At 36.2% G+C, this 16373-nt stretch overlaps 1 protein-coding gene across 1 annotated transcript; it reads left to right on the forward strand.

The window, feature by feature from the left end:
- The first annotated feature begins 13641 nt into the window (after positions 1 to 13641).
- On the forward strand, positions 13642 to 14217 carry LOC120179222. The gene has a single exon (XM_039184871.1). The coding sequence runs from the start codon at positions 13642 to 13644 to the stop codon at positions 14215 to 14217; it is 576 nt and encodes a 191-aa protein (XP_039040802.1).
- The last annotated feature ends 2156 nt before the right edge of the window (positions 14218 to 16373 follow it).

A 16373-nucleotide genomic window follows, 5' to 3' on the forward strand; every position in this document is an offset into this window, starting at 1 on the left:
TCCTAGTAATTTTGAGAATTTTATTTAAAATAAAAATATTATTATATTTAAAAATAACCCTAATTTCTCTTAAATTGCAAAAAACAAACCTCAAATATTTAAAATCCTAAATCCCTAACTTAACTCGTTGATATCATCCTTGTTGGCAACGACGACTACCATCGACATCGTCCTTGCCATATTCCTAGTCAAACTTCGTCATCCTTGTCATCGATTGAACGTTGGGATCATGTGCGCTCGTCATTTACAGCGTCGAGGTACACACATCGATCGGTCATCAATTGGCTCTTATTCTGGTGGCTTTATGGGATAATCGGTCAGTAGATGGAGGTGAGTTTGGATGGAGGTTCATCGATGACAAAGGGTGGTGATCAGCGTGGGTTTAGGGGTTAAAATTAGGGTTTTAAAGTTTTGGATTTTTTTTGAAAATTTTGAAAATTTTGGTTTTTTTACATATAATAATATTTATAATCTTGTAATTTTAAATAAAATTTTTAAAAATTACAATAATATGGCATGTGTTTTTTAGCAGTAGAATTTAACGGTCGTTATGGCCAAGGACCTAAAGTGATAACGTTTTTAACGCCTTCTATTAAGCCTTCTATTAAACAAAAACTTAAGCTAATTTAGGTCAGACTTGATTCTAACTATTCATTTACTTCCTTCTTTGATTCTTTTAGCTTGATAATCTTTAAAACTCAATTTAAGATGATCAAAACTGAATTTGACACTATTATTTTACATTGGTTGGAGTAGAAAAATAAACTAGAAGTTGAATTGATAAAAGTCCATTTGAATGAAGCTTATAAATTAAAGTGAGAAAAAGTTGAAGAATCTTGATAGTTTGCTAGAATTTTTGGAAGGAATTGTGGTGTTTGGATGAATTGATATGAGGTTGGTCAATCGGAGTTTTTTTTGGAGAAAAATCAATGGAGAAGGTGTTTGGCTAAAAATATGGTTGAGAATTGAAGAGGGAAATTGAATGGGAATTAGTTTTTTTTTTTTTTTTGGTTAAAAATGGAGGCTTATCAGCCTTGGTCATGTTCTCTTTCCAGATTTGCATTGTTTCTTCATCAAGAGGTTCCTTGAGAACGTATTTTCTTCTTGTCATCACTCATGCATTCTTAGCTATTATGTCAGCAATCCTATTCTTTTTACGCTTAATACTCTTAATTCTTACATACCAGTAACGTTTCTTATAATCCTCTATGTTCTGAAGGATCGTTAAACCCTTAACCTTGTCAATTTTCATTTGGATCAGCTCGACTGCTTCCTCACTATTTGCTTCGACCTCAATCCATCTTGTGTTTCGACTCCAAGCGGTCCGGAGCCCTTCGTAGATGCCCCAAAGTTTAGTTTCAAGTGTCGTGCGAATTCCAATCTTCTTCGTTAAGTCCAGCAGCCAACGTCCTTCGTGATCTTGAAACATAACCCCTCACGTTGCTCCACCTGTTTGTTTATTCCTCGCTCCATCAGTATTCAGTTTCATTCAAGGTTCTTTTGGTTGTTCTCATTTATCATTTCCCCCCTAACACTCGCTTTGATGATTCTTGTACTTATCTCTCTCATCAGTCTAGTAGCTTGACTCTCTCAAGGAAAACTTCTCTCTCATCAGTCTAGTAGCTTGACTCTCTCAAGGAAAACTTCTTTCTCCAACATCATGGGTTCAAAGATGAATTTATTTCTTCTCTCCCATAATGTCCAGAGGGTAACACCAAAGAAAATTGGCCAACTTCCTTCCTCTCGCGTTAGCTTGTATTTGTTAAGAAGATTATCCATGAGCCACTAGTTAAACTTACTACCTAAGAACCTCTTAAGTTTATTATTATCTATGCAATGTCTCCAAACACTGAGCACTGTAGGACAAGTATGGAAAATGTGATTTAAACCTCTGCACGATTATCAAGCAAATAATGTCAATCTAGAACACTCATCAAATTCCCCCTCACTTATCTCATACTTTTCCTCAAGCATGCATCGATTCAACAAGTTATAAATTCCGTTTACATTCCTCCGCCTCATCTCATATCAAAGCAAGTCATGCAAGTTAAGTTCACAAAAAATGTCCAAGATAAGATACCAATCAATTGGAAAGAATAAGTTGAATCAAGTTAAACAACATTATAACATCCAATCATTCATTAATCTCAATTCAACCTAACTTAACACCTCACAAAAGTTCACTTAATTCACTCAATGTGTTTTTGGGTGCAAGAACGCTCAAATTCAGAACCAATGATATTTCCATAAGCTTGTAATGAAATCAATTCTCCACTACTTAATTAGAACAAGATGCAACAATCATCGGGTCTTAAAATAGGTTTTAATGGGGCTTAGGTAAAGGTGTGGAATAAGGCTAAAATGAGGTTAAAATCAACGACAAAGGATTTCTCAAGCAAATCAAGCCCACTAGCAAAGTAAACAAAAGCAACAAAATAATTACATCAAACCAAACATTAAACAAACCATTTTTTTATTTTTATTTTTTTTCATTTTTCATTCGAATCTGATTTTTCTTCTTCTTTTTTGTGGATCATGATCATATGATGTTCAAATCATACTCCATGTCTTGACATTGGTGGAAAAGAGGGAAAATGAAAACAGTTCGGGTTTAAAATCATGGTGAAAACAAAGAACGGGAATAGGCTCAATCATGGGTAACTAATGGGAGAGAATAGTGTAGGCATTGTTGGGGGAAGTAGGTGAATCCTAAGTGCCAAAATCACTTCAAAGCATCAAGTTCTTATGTAGTCTCGATATGCATTTTAGTAAAAGTTATAGATTATCAACGCCTAGTTCGACACTCTCAAACAAGAATAAGAGCAAAAATATAAATAGCATTCTCATAAAGGCTTAAATCTTACCGAAGTGTGTACATGCATTAAGTTAGGCAAATTTCAATTAAAAAAGCCATGGATAGTTATAATAAAGTTTACTCAAATCTCTACTCATGCCATCCGCTATCATGAATATCCAAACTCAAATAATCATATGATCTCAAGCAAGCATGGCATACTAAAAGCATTCAACAAAGGCGAAGAATTTTAATATAATTTTTTTAACCAATTCAACTAATGCATACTAGATTCAAAACAAATAGATAATGAATTCTCTACACTCCTATAATTTAAGTTCTATTGTCCCAATACGAAGATTTAAAGTACAAGAGAAAGGATAGAGAAAACTCCCCATGGTCATTAGCGACTGCGGTCGCGGCCACGGCCGCGATAAGTGGTGCTAGGGAGAAGATAGGACAGGACCTCGATGATGTTCATCTCGATGGTATGGAGACAATTATAGACATCATGGATTTTTGTATGCACATCAAGGTGTGGATCTGGCGATGGTAGTTGTGGTGCATTGCTACAGATGAAGACACGTTCGCCTTGAGGTCTCATCACTCCCAGGGGAACAAAGTAAGGGCGATAGTGGTACCGACAAGGAAACACATTAAGTCCAAGTAGTGCTCTTCTAAGGAATCTATAGAAAATGCGTAACTAAAATCCATAATGTCAAAATTGGCTATACGAGCAAAAATATTAGTAATGTAAGGACCAAGGATAAGTGGATGATTAGATCGAATGACGATCCTGAAATCACGGGTGAACCAAAAGCCCAAATTTACCTTCAGACCTGTTAGCATACACCAAAGAAAAAAAAGTTCACTTTTACTTACGGAAGTAGAGGAATCGTTTATGCTCGGGTAATTGTAAGCTAAGAATTCATGTATGTAGCGCAATGCCGAATCATGGATATGAATGGCCTTAGTCGAGCGGGGATTGAATGGTTGATCCACTAAACTGATACGTATCACATAAGTAGAATTCACATCAAATTCCCGTGGCATCTTAGTTAAAGTAGTTTGATAATCATGCCTCATGACATCTGTTCGCGCTGTGTGTGCTTATAAATTACGTGAAAATATATGCAGGTGTACACAATCGAACAAGTAAAATAGAGTGAGTGAGTATTGTCTCCACAGGGATCAAAGGAAATTACGAATTAAGTTAAAGCATCAATCTAAATTATCTAAGTATAGTTAGTGTGATGGTATGAACAAATGATAATGTCGTGGCAAGATGAAATGTATGCAGATGGAATTGCAATGGTGGTGTGGAAAGGTAGAAAATGAAAATGCTATGGCAAACTGAGATGTATTAAGTTTAACCAATTAAAAATGCTAAAGAAAATTAAATTGAGAATCCGAGAATGAATAAGATAGCTAGCAACCTTACACAAACAAGCTACAATAGGAATGATTGGTGGGGTTACTAAGGAATCCTAAGTCTTGTCTTTTAAAATGGCCTAAGCTTCTATGGCCTATTTTCTTGACAGAGTTAACGAAAAGTGTTCCTATGCTATCTCTACTCAGGAACCTGGCAGATAAAAATGTCACGGAATACCTCTCGGTGTGAACAGTAGCATTAAAGTTATTGATTAAGTACTACTCCTTTTAGTCATTGAAATCCTAACCTTATCTCTAATGGCAGATTAGGTTTTAGTTAGCAGCTGAAACCCATTGATCACATTAATGTTCACCTAGTTTCTCTCGAACACTAAGTAGTGAACTTAAGAAATGGCTACTCTCATAGCTCTTATAATCCTAACTAAATAAACACAATGAGAAAAGAAAATAATAAACATAAAAACATAAACTATCTATTAAACAAACTTAATCATCCATAATTACCCCACCAATAAGGTTAGTTCATGGTGGGGTCAATTATTCAAACAAATAATTGTTCCATAACAACATGATCACATAATGTTCACCTAGTCCTAACCTTATCTCTAATGGCGATTAGGTTTAGTTAGCAGCTGAAACCCATTGATCACATTAATGACCTGTTTCTCTCGAACACTAAGTAGTGAACTTAAGAAATGGCTACTCTCATAGCTCTTATAATCCTAACTAAATAAACACAATGAGAAAAGAAAATAATAAACATAAAAACATAAACTATCTATTAAACAAACACTTAATCATCCATAATTAACCCACACCATATAAGGTTAGTTCATGGTGGGGTACAAATTATTCAAACAAATAATTTGTTCCATAACAAACCATAAAATAAAAATGAAATAAAAATACAAAGATGGAGGAAACTCCCAACACACACATTGTCGTGAGCTCCCTCGGCACACCGTGAACCACCTTAGTAATGCTAGCTTCTCTCCAATGCTTTGCTCATTACTCCTTTGAGCTTCACTATGGAGGTCACCACGAAGAAGATGAAAGGGGAAGAAAATGGAAGCTTTGTAGCTACCTTTCACCCTTGCCTACCTCTCTATTTTTTCTTTAAATAATCTTCCCTCATTTTTATGGCATCATGTTCTATTTATACTAAGGGAATGTCTTAGGGTTTTTTGCCAAAATTCCCTTAGTACCTTTGGGTACATTCCCCTCACATGAAATGGTGTAGAAAATTTGCAGTGGCCCCCTCTTAGGTGGCTAGCAGTAGGAATCATTTGGCTCTTTTATAAAAATATCTTCATATCTTTTTTCTTTTTCTGCACCCAGAAATGTTGTCCTAGCAATGACATTTTCCTCATGCTTCATCATCCCAAATTATTGTAGCAGTTTTCCTTGCTCACCTTTGGCTCCATGAACCTACACAACCTTCCCATTAAGCAGCTCTAGTTACAAAATAAAATGCCACGACAAATTGAATCCACCAAATGCAATAATATGCTCCTACATGCATCTATATGAACCTACATGTCCCTTAAGACAATCAATAACTTAAGTGAAAAGACCCTAAATATAGCTTTTTTACAGAGTTATCAACATCCGTCACGAATCCCATTACAAGGTTGAACTTAGAAATACACATATGAAAATGATGGCAACATAAACACAATGATACAACATCAGGAGATGCAACATGAATAAAATTATGCTACAAAAATGTGAATGTTCTATAGAACTCAAAAACAAGTTTGTAGAATGTGTCGTATTTAATTTGATAAATCAAGGTCTAACCAATTGCATCAAAAAAAGCATATACAAAATCTCGTAAATGAAGATTTTCCAAAGTTCGAGTCAGAATAAACTTACAAACACGGAAGGGTCGATGGCATACCGACTCAAAGCGAACTAACTGCTCATTTTCAAAATATAGATAACCCTTCAATTGTTCCTCATCAGGAACCGCATAAGATCGACCACATCAATTGGGCTCACAATTTTCTGGAGCCGATGGTGGATTATCGGGATGTGCTAGAAATTCACTCACACTTGGCATATGAAACGGTGAGAAAGGATACTTGTCATGAAATTGCAAAGGTAAAACATAGTCGGTATGCTCTGGTGGAAATCTGGAATATAAATCCTCTCTAAAACTAAAAACGGCATGGTACATTAGCAGTGGATGAATCAAAATAGGTTTGGAACTTACCTTGGGATACTGTTTGAACTCTGATGAGTGCATGGAATAAGAGGGAATAACCAAATGCCTCGACCGAGAAGAGGAGGATGCCATTTGTTACGTGTTGTTTGTGCTTATTAGTTAACGCAAATGATGTGCAAGTATACACAATCGCAAAAGTAATATAATAATAAGTAAGTATCGTATCCACAAGGATTGGTGAAGTTTATAAGTTTGGACACATCAGCAAACTAAATTATCTAAGTATAGTTAATGCTATTTACATTAGTTATGCGTAGGGAAAGAAAATGTATGTATGATGAAGAATGGTGTGGTGATATGAATGAGCGATCAAATGGGTTGTCACGGCAAAATGAATGCAAATGTCATGCCAATGGAAATGTGTATAGTATGGTCAAGTGAAATGTCAAGGCAAAATAGAAAGGTAGACACACGAATTGAATAAAATAACTTGATAATCCTAACACAATAAGCTTCTATGGGAATGAATGGTGGGGGTCACTTAGGAAACTTATATATTATCTTTTTGGATGATATAATCTTCTAATGCCTTACTTGTTCGATAGAGTTTGCTAAAGGTATTTTATGCTATCTCTAGTCTACGAACCTAACAAAATATGATGCCATGGCAAATCCTCTCAGCCCGAGTAGCAACATTCTAATATATTGATTAAGCTCATCCCTTTTAGTCATTTAAATCCTTAGTTTTTCTCGAACACTAAGGGATTAGGCTCTAGTAATTAACTAAAACCAATTGCTCATGTTAATCTTCATTTAGTTTCTCTCTAACACTAAAGATTAGTGACTACGTTTCTCTTGAACACTTAGACTTCTAATTAAGAAATAGACATTCTCATACCTCCTACAATCTTAAGTGATTAAGAACGCATAAGCAAAACAAGTAATGAGGAAAAGAAAACATTAATCAACCATTTAAAATAAAGATTCAATCATCCATCATTAATATCACCAAATATAGTTTAGTTCATGGTGGGGTTCGAATAAATAATGGAATAATCCAATACATCCATTCATTTCTTACAACCCAATTCAAGATCAATCATAAAATAAAGCAAAGGTTGGAAAAGAAGGCACTCCAACATGCACTGTCGGTACTCCCTTTGAACCACCATAACGGCTATAGTTGTTAGCTCATCTCGGATGGACGCACCACTCCCTCTAGCTTCATCAATGGAGGAACACAACAAAAAATTAGATTGAAAAAGAAAAATGTAAAAGAACTTGAGCTTGTCAATAGAGGAATGAAAGTTGGAGAGTGTGATTCCTTTTTTTTCAAATGTGGCGTCCTTTACATAATAAATCTAAGGAATGTACTTAGTGAATTTGCACCTAAAATTCCCATGATACCCCAAGTACATTTCAAATGCATGAAGGTTGACTCCATAGGTGGCAATGGGTCACATTTAGATGGTTAGCAGCAACAAACACGTGCTAATAAACAATTGTCATTTGTGAAAATATATTTTTGTCCTTTTCTGGGCCAAGAAATGCCAAGGTATTTCAGTCTACTTCAATAATTTGTTATGTCGTGGCATTTTTCTCGCACACTTTATACTCTTTGCATCCTTCACATCAATAATTAACCAAACCTTCCCCATAACATAGCATCTTCACAAGATAACATGCCAAGGTAAAACACATCCACCAAATGTAACTATATACTTCTAATGCACCTAAATAAACCTATATGAGCCTTTAGACAATCAATAACTTAAGTGAAAACCCCTAAATATAACATTTTTACAGAGTTATCACTACGATCGATATGGAATGAAAGGGAGGGGTTGGTAACCGTGAGGTGAATAGTGGTGAGTGTTGCTTGAACTGGCCACATCTGATCAACGTGAGCGACAGTTGATGAAGGAGGAGAGGTGGGCAGGGTGTGGAACAGCTTGGGTGCAGCGGGTGGAGTCGCTCGTACTTGTTGTCGATGCCCACCGTGATAAGTAGGCGACGACAATATTAGCTCGAAGTCGCTTGGCACTTCCATGAATGTCAGCACGGTGAACTATAATTGGCCTACGAACACCATCAGTGGAATAGAAGGGTTGTTATTTCGTTGGTTACGGGTTTAGATAATGGTGATGCTATGTGGCGATTTAGGTGGTTTATAATGAGCGGGGAGATAGTTATAGCAGTGAGGGAAGAAACTGACGGGTGGCTAAGGTGGAGGGATATGGCCGTGAGAAAAGGAAAGTGAAATAAAGGAAGAAAAGAATAGTGAAGGAAAATAAAAGGGGTCGGGCTGCTAGGGTAAAATAATAAAATAAAATGATGTTGGGTATAAGTAAATAGACATGTGTGGCTGGGTATTTGGATAAAATAAAATTTGTTTCAAAATTTGAAACAAGTGAGGTGAGTGGCCGGTCAAAATTTTAGAGATAAGGGGGAAGGTTTCAAAATAGACGACAAATGTAGTGATAAAAGTAGGCAGGGTAAAACTAATGTGCGCCGTGCCTTTTTGGGTTTTTGATAATGTGTGTCGATTAATGAAATGATACACTTCACTACTGGAAGGAAGATTACGCGTGTTGTTGTGCTGGGTATCCAAAAGTTTCCTAATTCCTTCGAAAACACTACTTTTGACTCTGTTTAAGTCTAAATAAACTTACTGAGGTACTTAAAAAATTAAAATAAAAATTAACATAAGTAAAATGCTTAACGAAATCAAAGAATAAAAATTAAAATGAAAGAAAACAAAATAAATGAAATGAAAAATGGGTTGCCTCCCATGAAGCATTTTGTTTAACGTCATTGAGCTCGTCGACTTGATTCGGACTACAGGTTCTTCCAAAGTGATTTCTTCAACTAAACAAACTGGGGTGTTCTCATAAAATGGCTTCAACATCTAATAGTTGACTTTAAATCGAACTTCCAAACTATCTTCAACTTCGATCTTGCTGTGAAGAAATATTTGAGTTACCGTTAAGGGTCTGAGCCACTTCGATCTAAGTTTACCTGCAAAAAATTTAAACTTAGAGTTAAATAATAGAACCTTTTAACCAAGAGAAAAATATTTAAAGGTAACTCTATTATGTTGGAACTCCTTTGTCTTTTCTTTAAATATTCAAGCGCTATCATAAGCGTTACTACGGATTTCCTCAAGCTCTTGGATATGCAACATGCGTGCCTCGTTAGTCGCATCCATATTCATGTTACATTGATTGATCGTCCAATACGCCTTATGCTCTAACTTAACTGGAAAATGGCATATTTTTCGAAGGCAAAACGGAATGGTACATTCCAATAGGACCTTTATATGTAGTCTGACTTGACTATTTTTTCAAGAATCACTTCATCTCCTAATTTGATACCTTCTCTTGTTCGTCCACCTGTGGATGGTAGGTTGTGGTAATTCTTTGAGTCACGCCATATTTCTTCATCAGCGCTTCAATGACTTGATTGACGAAGTGAGTTCCTCTATTGCTTATGATCGCTCGCGGAGTGCCAAACTTAAAAAAATAAAATTCTTAAAAAAGTAAATAGTCATTTTGGAATCATTGTTTCAGGTAGCATTTGCCTCTACCCATTTAGAGACATAATCAACTGCAAGAATAATGTATGTATTTTCAAAAGAATAAATGAAGGGACCCATGTAGTCGACTACCCACACATCAAAGATCTCGCAAATATGAATTTGACTAAGACTCTTATTCAGCTCAGATTACCTGTGTGATGACTGATAACTCCTAAGACTATATTTAGAGCCTTTTTACTGAAGTTATTTATTTTCTTAGGGCACATTTAGGACCATATAGGATCATGTAGTTACATGTGGTGGATTTGATTTTATGTGACATATTGGTGCCTCTTTACGGGAAAGGTTATGTCTGGTTGATGATGTGCATGTCATAAATTAAATGGGTGTGTGAGGAGAATTGTCGTGGTAAACTATATGCTGAAGTAGAATGAAAATTTCGCAGCAACTAGGATAACATTTTTGGGCATAGAAAAAGACAAAAAAGATCTAACGATATTTATATAAAAGAGCCAGTTGTCCAGCCATAACATGATTCCTGCTGCCTGCCACCTAAGAGGGGACCAGTACCACCTTTGTACTCTATTTTTACTTTTAGGGAATGTACCTTAGGTACCATTATCATTTTTACACAAAACCCTAGGTATATTCCCTTAGTATGAATAGATTAAGACAAAACAAAAAGAGAGATAATCTTCTTGAAAAAAAAAGTGAGTTTAACAAGAGAAGGGAGGCAGCAACAAGCTTCCAACTTTATTTCTTTTTCTTACCCCTTTGGTGGTGTTTCTCCATTTTCAAGCTTGAGGAGTGGTCTAGGCGTTCGAGAGGATCTAGTACTTCTAAGGTGGTTTGTGGTGGCCGAAAGAGCTCCGACAATGCGATTTAGGAGTTTTTCCTCCACCTTATACTTTATTTTCATTCATATTTTATGGGTTTTAAGGAACAGATTATTCGAACCCCACCATGAACTAACTTTATTTGGTGGGGTTTATCAAGGAGGATTAAGTATTTTTATTTAAGGGATGGTTGATATTTCTATGTTTATTACTTGTTTTTCTTATTCTTTTTAATTACTTAAGATTGTGGTAGATATGAGAGTAGCATTTTCTTAAGCATTCTACTTAGTGTTCGAGAGAAACTAAGTAAATAATCTTTGGTGTTCGAGAGAAACTAAAGGAAGATTGGTGTAAGAAATGGGTTTTAGCTAATAACTAGAGCCTAATCCACCATTAGATATGAGGTTAGGATTTCAACGACTAAACGAAGAAGTGTCAATTTGATAGGTTAGTTGTTGTTACATCAGGCTACTAGGATTTGTTGTGACATTCTCATATGTGAGGTCCCTTGACTAGAGATAGTGTAGGGATACTTATAGTAAACTCTATTGAGCAAGTAAGACAAAGAAGTTTAAACCATCTTAAAAGATAAGAATTAAGATTCCTAGGTGACGCCATCATTCATTCCCATAATAGCTTGTTGTGTAAGGATTATCAAGTCATCTTGTTTAATTCCCAAGTTATCAATATGTTTTGCCTTAGCATTTTCATTTGACTGCACTCTAAACAATTATTTTTGCCATGCTATTCTCATTTTTCACCTACTCACACTACCATTTCTACCCCATCTATAGGTATTTAATTTTGCCTTGACATAACCATTTGTGTATACCATTAGCTATACGGAGATAAAGTAGTTTGTTGCTTTAACTTAACTAGTAATCTCCTCCAATCATTGTGGAGATGATACTCACTCACTCTATATTACTTATTTGATTGTTTATACTTGCACATATTTTTGCGTAAATTTATAAGAACTCACAGTGCGAACAAGTTTTTGGCGCTGTTATCAGGGAATGACAACTGGAAGTTTAATATTTTTATCATAGCATATTTATTTTACTTATTTATATTTTTGTATAGTTTTACTTGATATTTTTGTTTACCTTTTCACGCATAATTGGTGAATGACCCGATGACATCCTGAGGAATTAGTAACACCAATTGTACTTAAGATTGAATGATTTTTTAGACGAATGAGATGTGCTCAACGTGCTCATCGAAATATGTATAGATTGTAGAACCAAGGTGTTAGCCAAGTGGAGAATCAGACATATCAAAATGTCGAGGCGATCCAAATGCTTGGAATATTTCTAGGCCTCAAGCTATTTGTGATCACTTAAATACTATTTTTGATTATCTAAATCCTGGTAATGTCGCATATGAGATTTAGCCAACCCACTTCGAGCTCAAACCAGTCATGTTCAATATGTTGAATTCTATAGGGAAGCTTAGGGGTATGCCTCATTAAGAGGCCAAGCAAGACATTCGTAACTTATTGGAGGTGTGTGATTCTTTCAGGCAACAAGGAGTGCATGAAGATGTGTTAAAGCTTAAGTTGTTTCCATTGTGTGACCAAGCGAGGGCCTGGTTGAGTGGAGTTCCATTTGGCTTGATTGAGTCTTGGTCTAATATATGAAAATGTTTTTTGGTTACGGTATAATTTGTCGAACATGAACAATCAACTTAGAAATGACATAACATTTTTTCGTCAAACTGATGACGAGTCTATGTATAAGTGTTGGGACCAATATAAGGGATTGCTTTGTAACTATACAAATCATGGTTTCCAATATTAGACTCAAGTTGTAATGTTTTATGATAGAGTAAATGCAGCCACAAGTATGATGCTAGATGCCTCGGCTAATGGGAGTTTGCTAGAAAAATCTCCTAAAGAGGTGGAAACCTGGGAGGAAGGCACCTGGGACCGATGAGTTAGATGCTAAGGACTCAGTGTCCGCCCAACTTTCAGTTATCACAAATATGTTGAAGAACTTGCAACGTTAAAAAAAGGTGAAAGAAGTGAAGGCAACGAGTTTAGCATGTCTTTTATGCCATGGAAATCACCATGAGAGTGAATGCCTAGAAAATCATGAGTCCATAAACATTGTGGAAAATTTCAACCGAGGTAACAACAGCCCCTACTCCAACACTTACAATCCATGATGGCATCAACATCCTAACTTTTCATTGGAAAATCAAGGAGTCCCAAATACTAGTCACTCAACTCGGTAGCAGAATATCAATGAACCCCGATTCTATACAATGAATATGCCATGGCATAATTCTAACAAGGGGCACCACCTTCATCAAATACAAATTCTTTGGATGCCATTATGCAAGATTTTATAATAGCTACCAAGACCATGCTTCAAGACCATGCCACTACTATTAAGAATCAAGGTGTTCTACTTCAATGTCAAGGAGCTTTACTGCAAAGCCATAGCTCGTCTCTAAGAGCTTTGGATGCTCATGTTGGTCAAATTGCCATAACACTACAAGAATGCCAACCAGGACGTCTGCCTAGTGACACTGAGGTCACTAAATCTCATGGCAATGAGCAATGCAGTGTACCCACTTTGAGAAGTGGCACCCATTTTAATCAACAAGATAAGTTTGGGGTAATGAAGAATGATGATTCCAACTCCACAATCGAGAAAGTTGAATCTCAGATGTAAGAAGAGACACTTGGAGAGAAGGACAAGGATGATGGTTCAACAAGTGGAACTATTGAGGGTATAACTAAAAATGCTACAACAAAAGTTGTCCTCACACCTTCAGTAGAAGAAGTCAGACCCCCACCGCCTTTCCCTCAAACACTGAAGAAGTATAATGATGACATTCAGTTCAAGAATTTTGTTGACATTCTTAATCAGCTATATATTAATGTTCCATTCTTGGATGCATTGACCAAATGCCTACTTATGCTAAATTTATCAAGGAAATTGTGACCAAGAATATGAAAGTTGGGAAGTATGAGACAGTTGATTGCTTTGCTCTGAGTAAGTTGCCACCAAAACAAAAAGATCTGGGTAGCTTCATCATTCCATATTCTATAGGAGACATCTATGTTGGGATGACACTTTGTGATATTGGCTCGAGTGTGAACTTAATGGCTAAGTTAATATTTTTTAAGCTTGAGATGGGAAATACAAGACTCACCTCCATTATTTTTTCAATAGCTTATCATTCCCATGTTCGTCCCAAAGAGAGAGTCGAAGATGTCATTATGCGGATGGATAAATTTGTGTTCCCAATGGACTTCCATATACTTGATTGCGAGGTTGATAATAATGCACCTATAATTTTGGGGAGTCCTTTCCTTGCCACTGGTCGCATCCTTATTGATTGTAAAAAAAGTGAACTCACCATGAGAGTGGCTGACCAGTGTTTGACTGTGAATGTCTTTCGTACACAAAAATATTTTGATGACTCGGAAGAATGCAAGATCATTTTTGAAGTGGATTCATTGATAGAAGTGGAAGATTAACAAATTTTCCACAATAATTTTATACAGCTGGCAGATTATGAGAGACTCATTAAAGAATAAAGCATGAGAAGACCGAGGAATTTCCATTGGAGGTGGAGAAGTCTAGCTTACTCACAGCTAGACCAGGTAAGCATATTGAACCTATTGATTTTGATGAATTTGTTCATCCTAATACCTCATTACTATATGCACCTATCCTAGAGCTCAAGAATTTGCCAAAGCATTTTAAATATGCTTACTTAGGTGGTAATGATACTTTACATGTGATTATCTCCTCTAACATACTACTGACCAAGAATGTAGTTTGTTAAGTGTTTTGTCGCAACATAAGAAAGTGTTAGGATGGACCATGGATAACTTGAAGGGGATAAGTCCCACCATTTGCTTGCATAAATTTTGCTGGAAGAATGTCATAGTAATTCTATTGAGTTACAAAGAAGGCTCAACCCTATTATAAAAAAGGTGGTGATGAAAGATATCATTAAGTGGCTTGATGTTGGGGTGATTTACCCTACATTCATAGTTCATAGGTGTTTCCGGTACAAGGATTCCCTAATAAACGAGGCATAACCGTGGTGAGCAATGAGGACAATGAGCTCCTACCCACCCGAACTATCACATGATGAAGAATATGCATGGACTATCATAAACTGAACAAAGCTACCAAGAATAACCATTTTCCTCTACCTTTCATCAATCAAATGCTAGATCGATTGGTGGGTAAGGCATACTATTACTTTCTAGATGGATATTTTGGGTACAATAAAATTTCCATAGCACTGAAGAACTTAGAGAAGACAACCTTCACATGCCCATATATAACTTATGCCTTTCGAATGATGTCGTTTGGACTATGTAATGCCCTGATAACTTTTTAGCACTGCATGCAAGCTATCTTCTCTGACATGGTTGAGGATTTTCTAGAAATTTTCATGGATGACTTCTTCGTTTATGGAGATAACTTTGAGAAATGTCTTGGCATTCTGGCATGAGTGCTCAAGAGATGTGAGGAGGATGGCCTGTGCTTAATTGGGAGAAATGTCACTTCATGATGACTGAAGGCATTGTGTTGGGCCTCAAGATCTCGCACAAGGGAATTGAGGTGGATAAAGCCAAAATTGATGTAATTGAGAAGTTGCCTCTACTGACCTCTATCAAGGGCATTAGGAGCTTTCTTGGACATGTTGGTTTTTATAGAAAATTCATCAAGGACTTCTCCAAGATCTTCAAGCCCTTGTGCACCTTTCTTCAACAAAATCGGCCCTTTTTGTTTGATGAAATTTTCCATAACACGTTCATATAGCTGAAACAAAGGCTTATCTCAGCACCCATTATTTTCTTCCCCGATTAGACTTCACCATTCGAGTTTATGTGTGATGTGAGTGATTATATCGTATGAGTTGTGCTTGGGAAACACCGAGGTAAAACTTTCCATGTTATTTATTCTTCTAATCGTACCTTAAATGAAGCAAAATTGAATTACACAACAACTGAGAAAAACTACTTGTTGTGTTATATGCATTTCACAAGTTTAGGCCATACTTAATAGTTGTTCACACTGATCACTTAGCTATAAAATATTTAGTGAACAAGAAATATGTCAAGCCTAGACTCATTAGGTGGATACTACTACTGTAAGAATTTGAATTGGAGGTTGTAGATAGGAAAGGTATCGAGAATAAAGTTGCAGATCACCTGTCTAGGCTAGAAAACAATTCAAAATGCCATGACATTTTAGATATTCAAGAGGAATTCCCTTAAGAGAAAATCTTATATGTCGCGGTATTTCTGTGGTACGCTGACATCGTTAGTTTTGTTGTTAGTGGAATTTTGCCTTATGATTTGAACAGCCAGGGTAGGAGGAAGTTCAAGAATGATGTCAAGTTTTATTTATGGGACAAATTATATTTTTTCAAGCATTGTGCAGACCAGAAGATCCATCAATGTATCCTCGAGAATGAACAAAAGGACATCATATACCATTCCCATATGACCCCATGTGGAGACCACTTTGGAGGTGCAATGACTACTACAAAGGTCCTTCAATCGAGCTTTTATTGGCCTATAATATTCAAAGGCTCTCATGAATTTTACAAGGTCTGCTATCAATGCCAACGTACTGGGAACATTACCAGACGACACGAAATGCTGCTGTA

The sequence above is a fragment of the Hibiscus syriacus genome, unplaced genomic scaffold (genome assembly GCF_006381635.1).
Source record: "Hibiscus syriacus cultivar Baekdansim isolate YM2019G1 unplaced genomic scaffold, ASM638163v2 tig00112408_pilon, whole genome shotgun sequence".
Lineage (NCBI taxonomy): Eukaryota > Viridiplantae > Streptophyta > Magnoliopsida > Malvales > Malvaceae > Hibiscus > Hibiscus syriacus.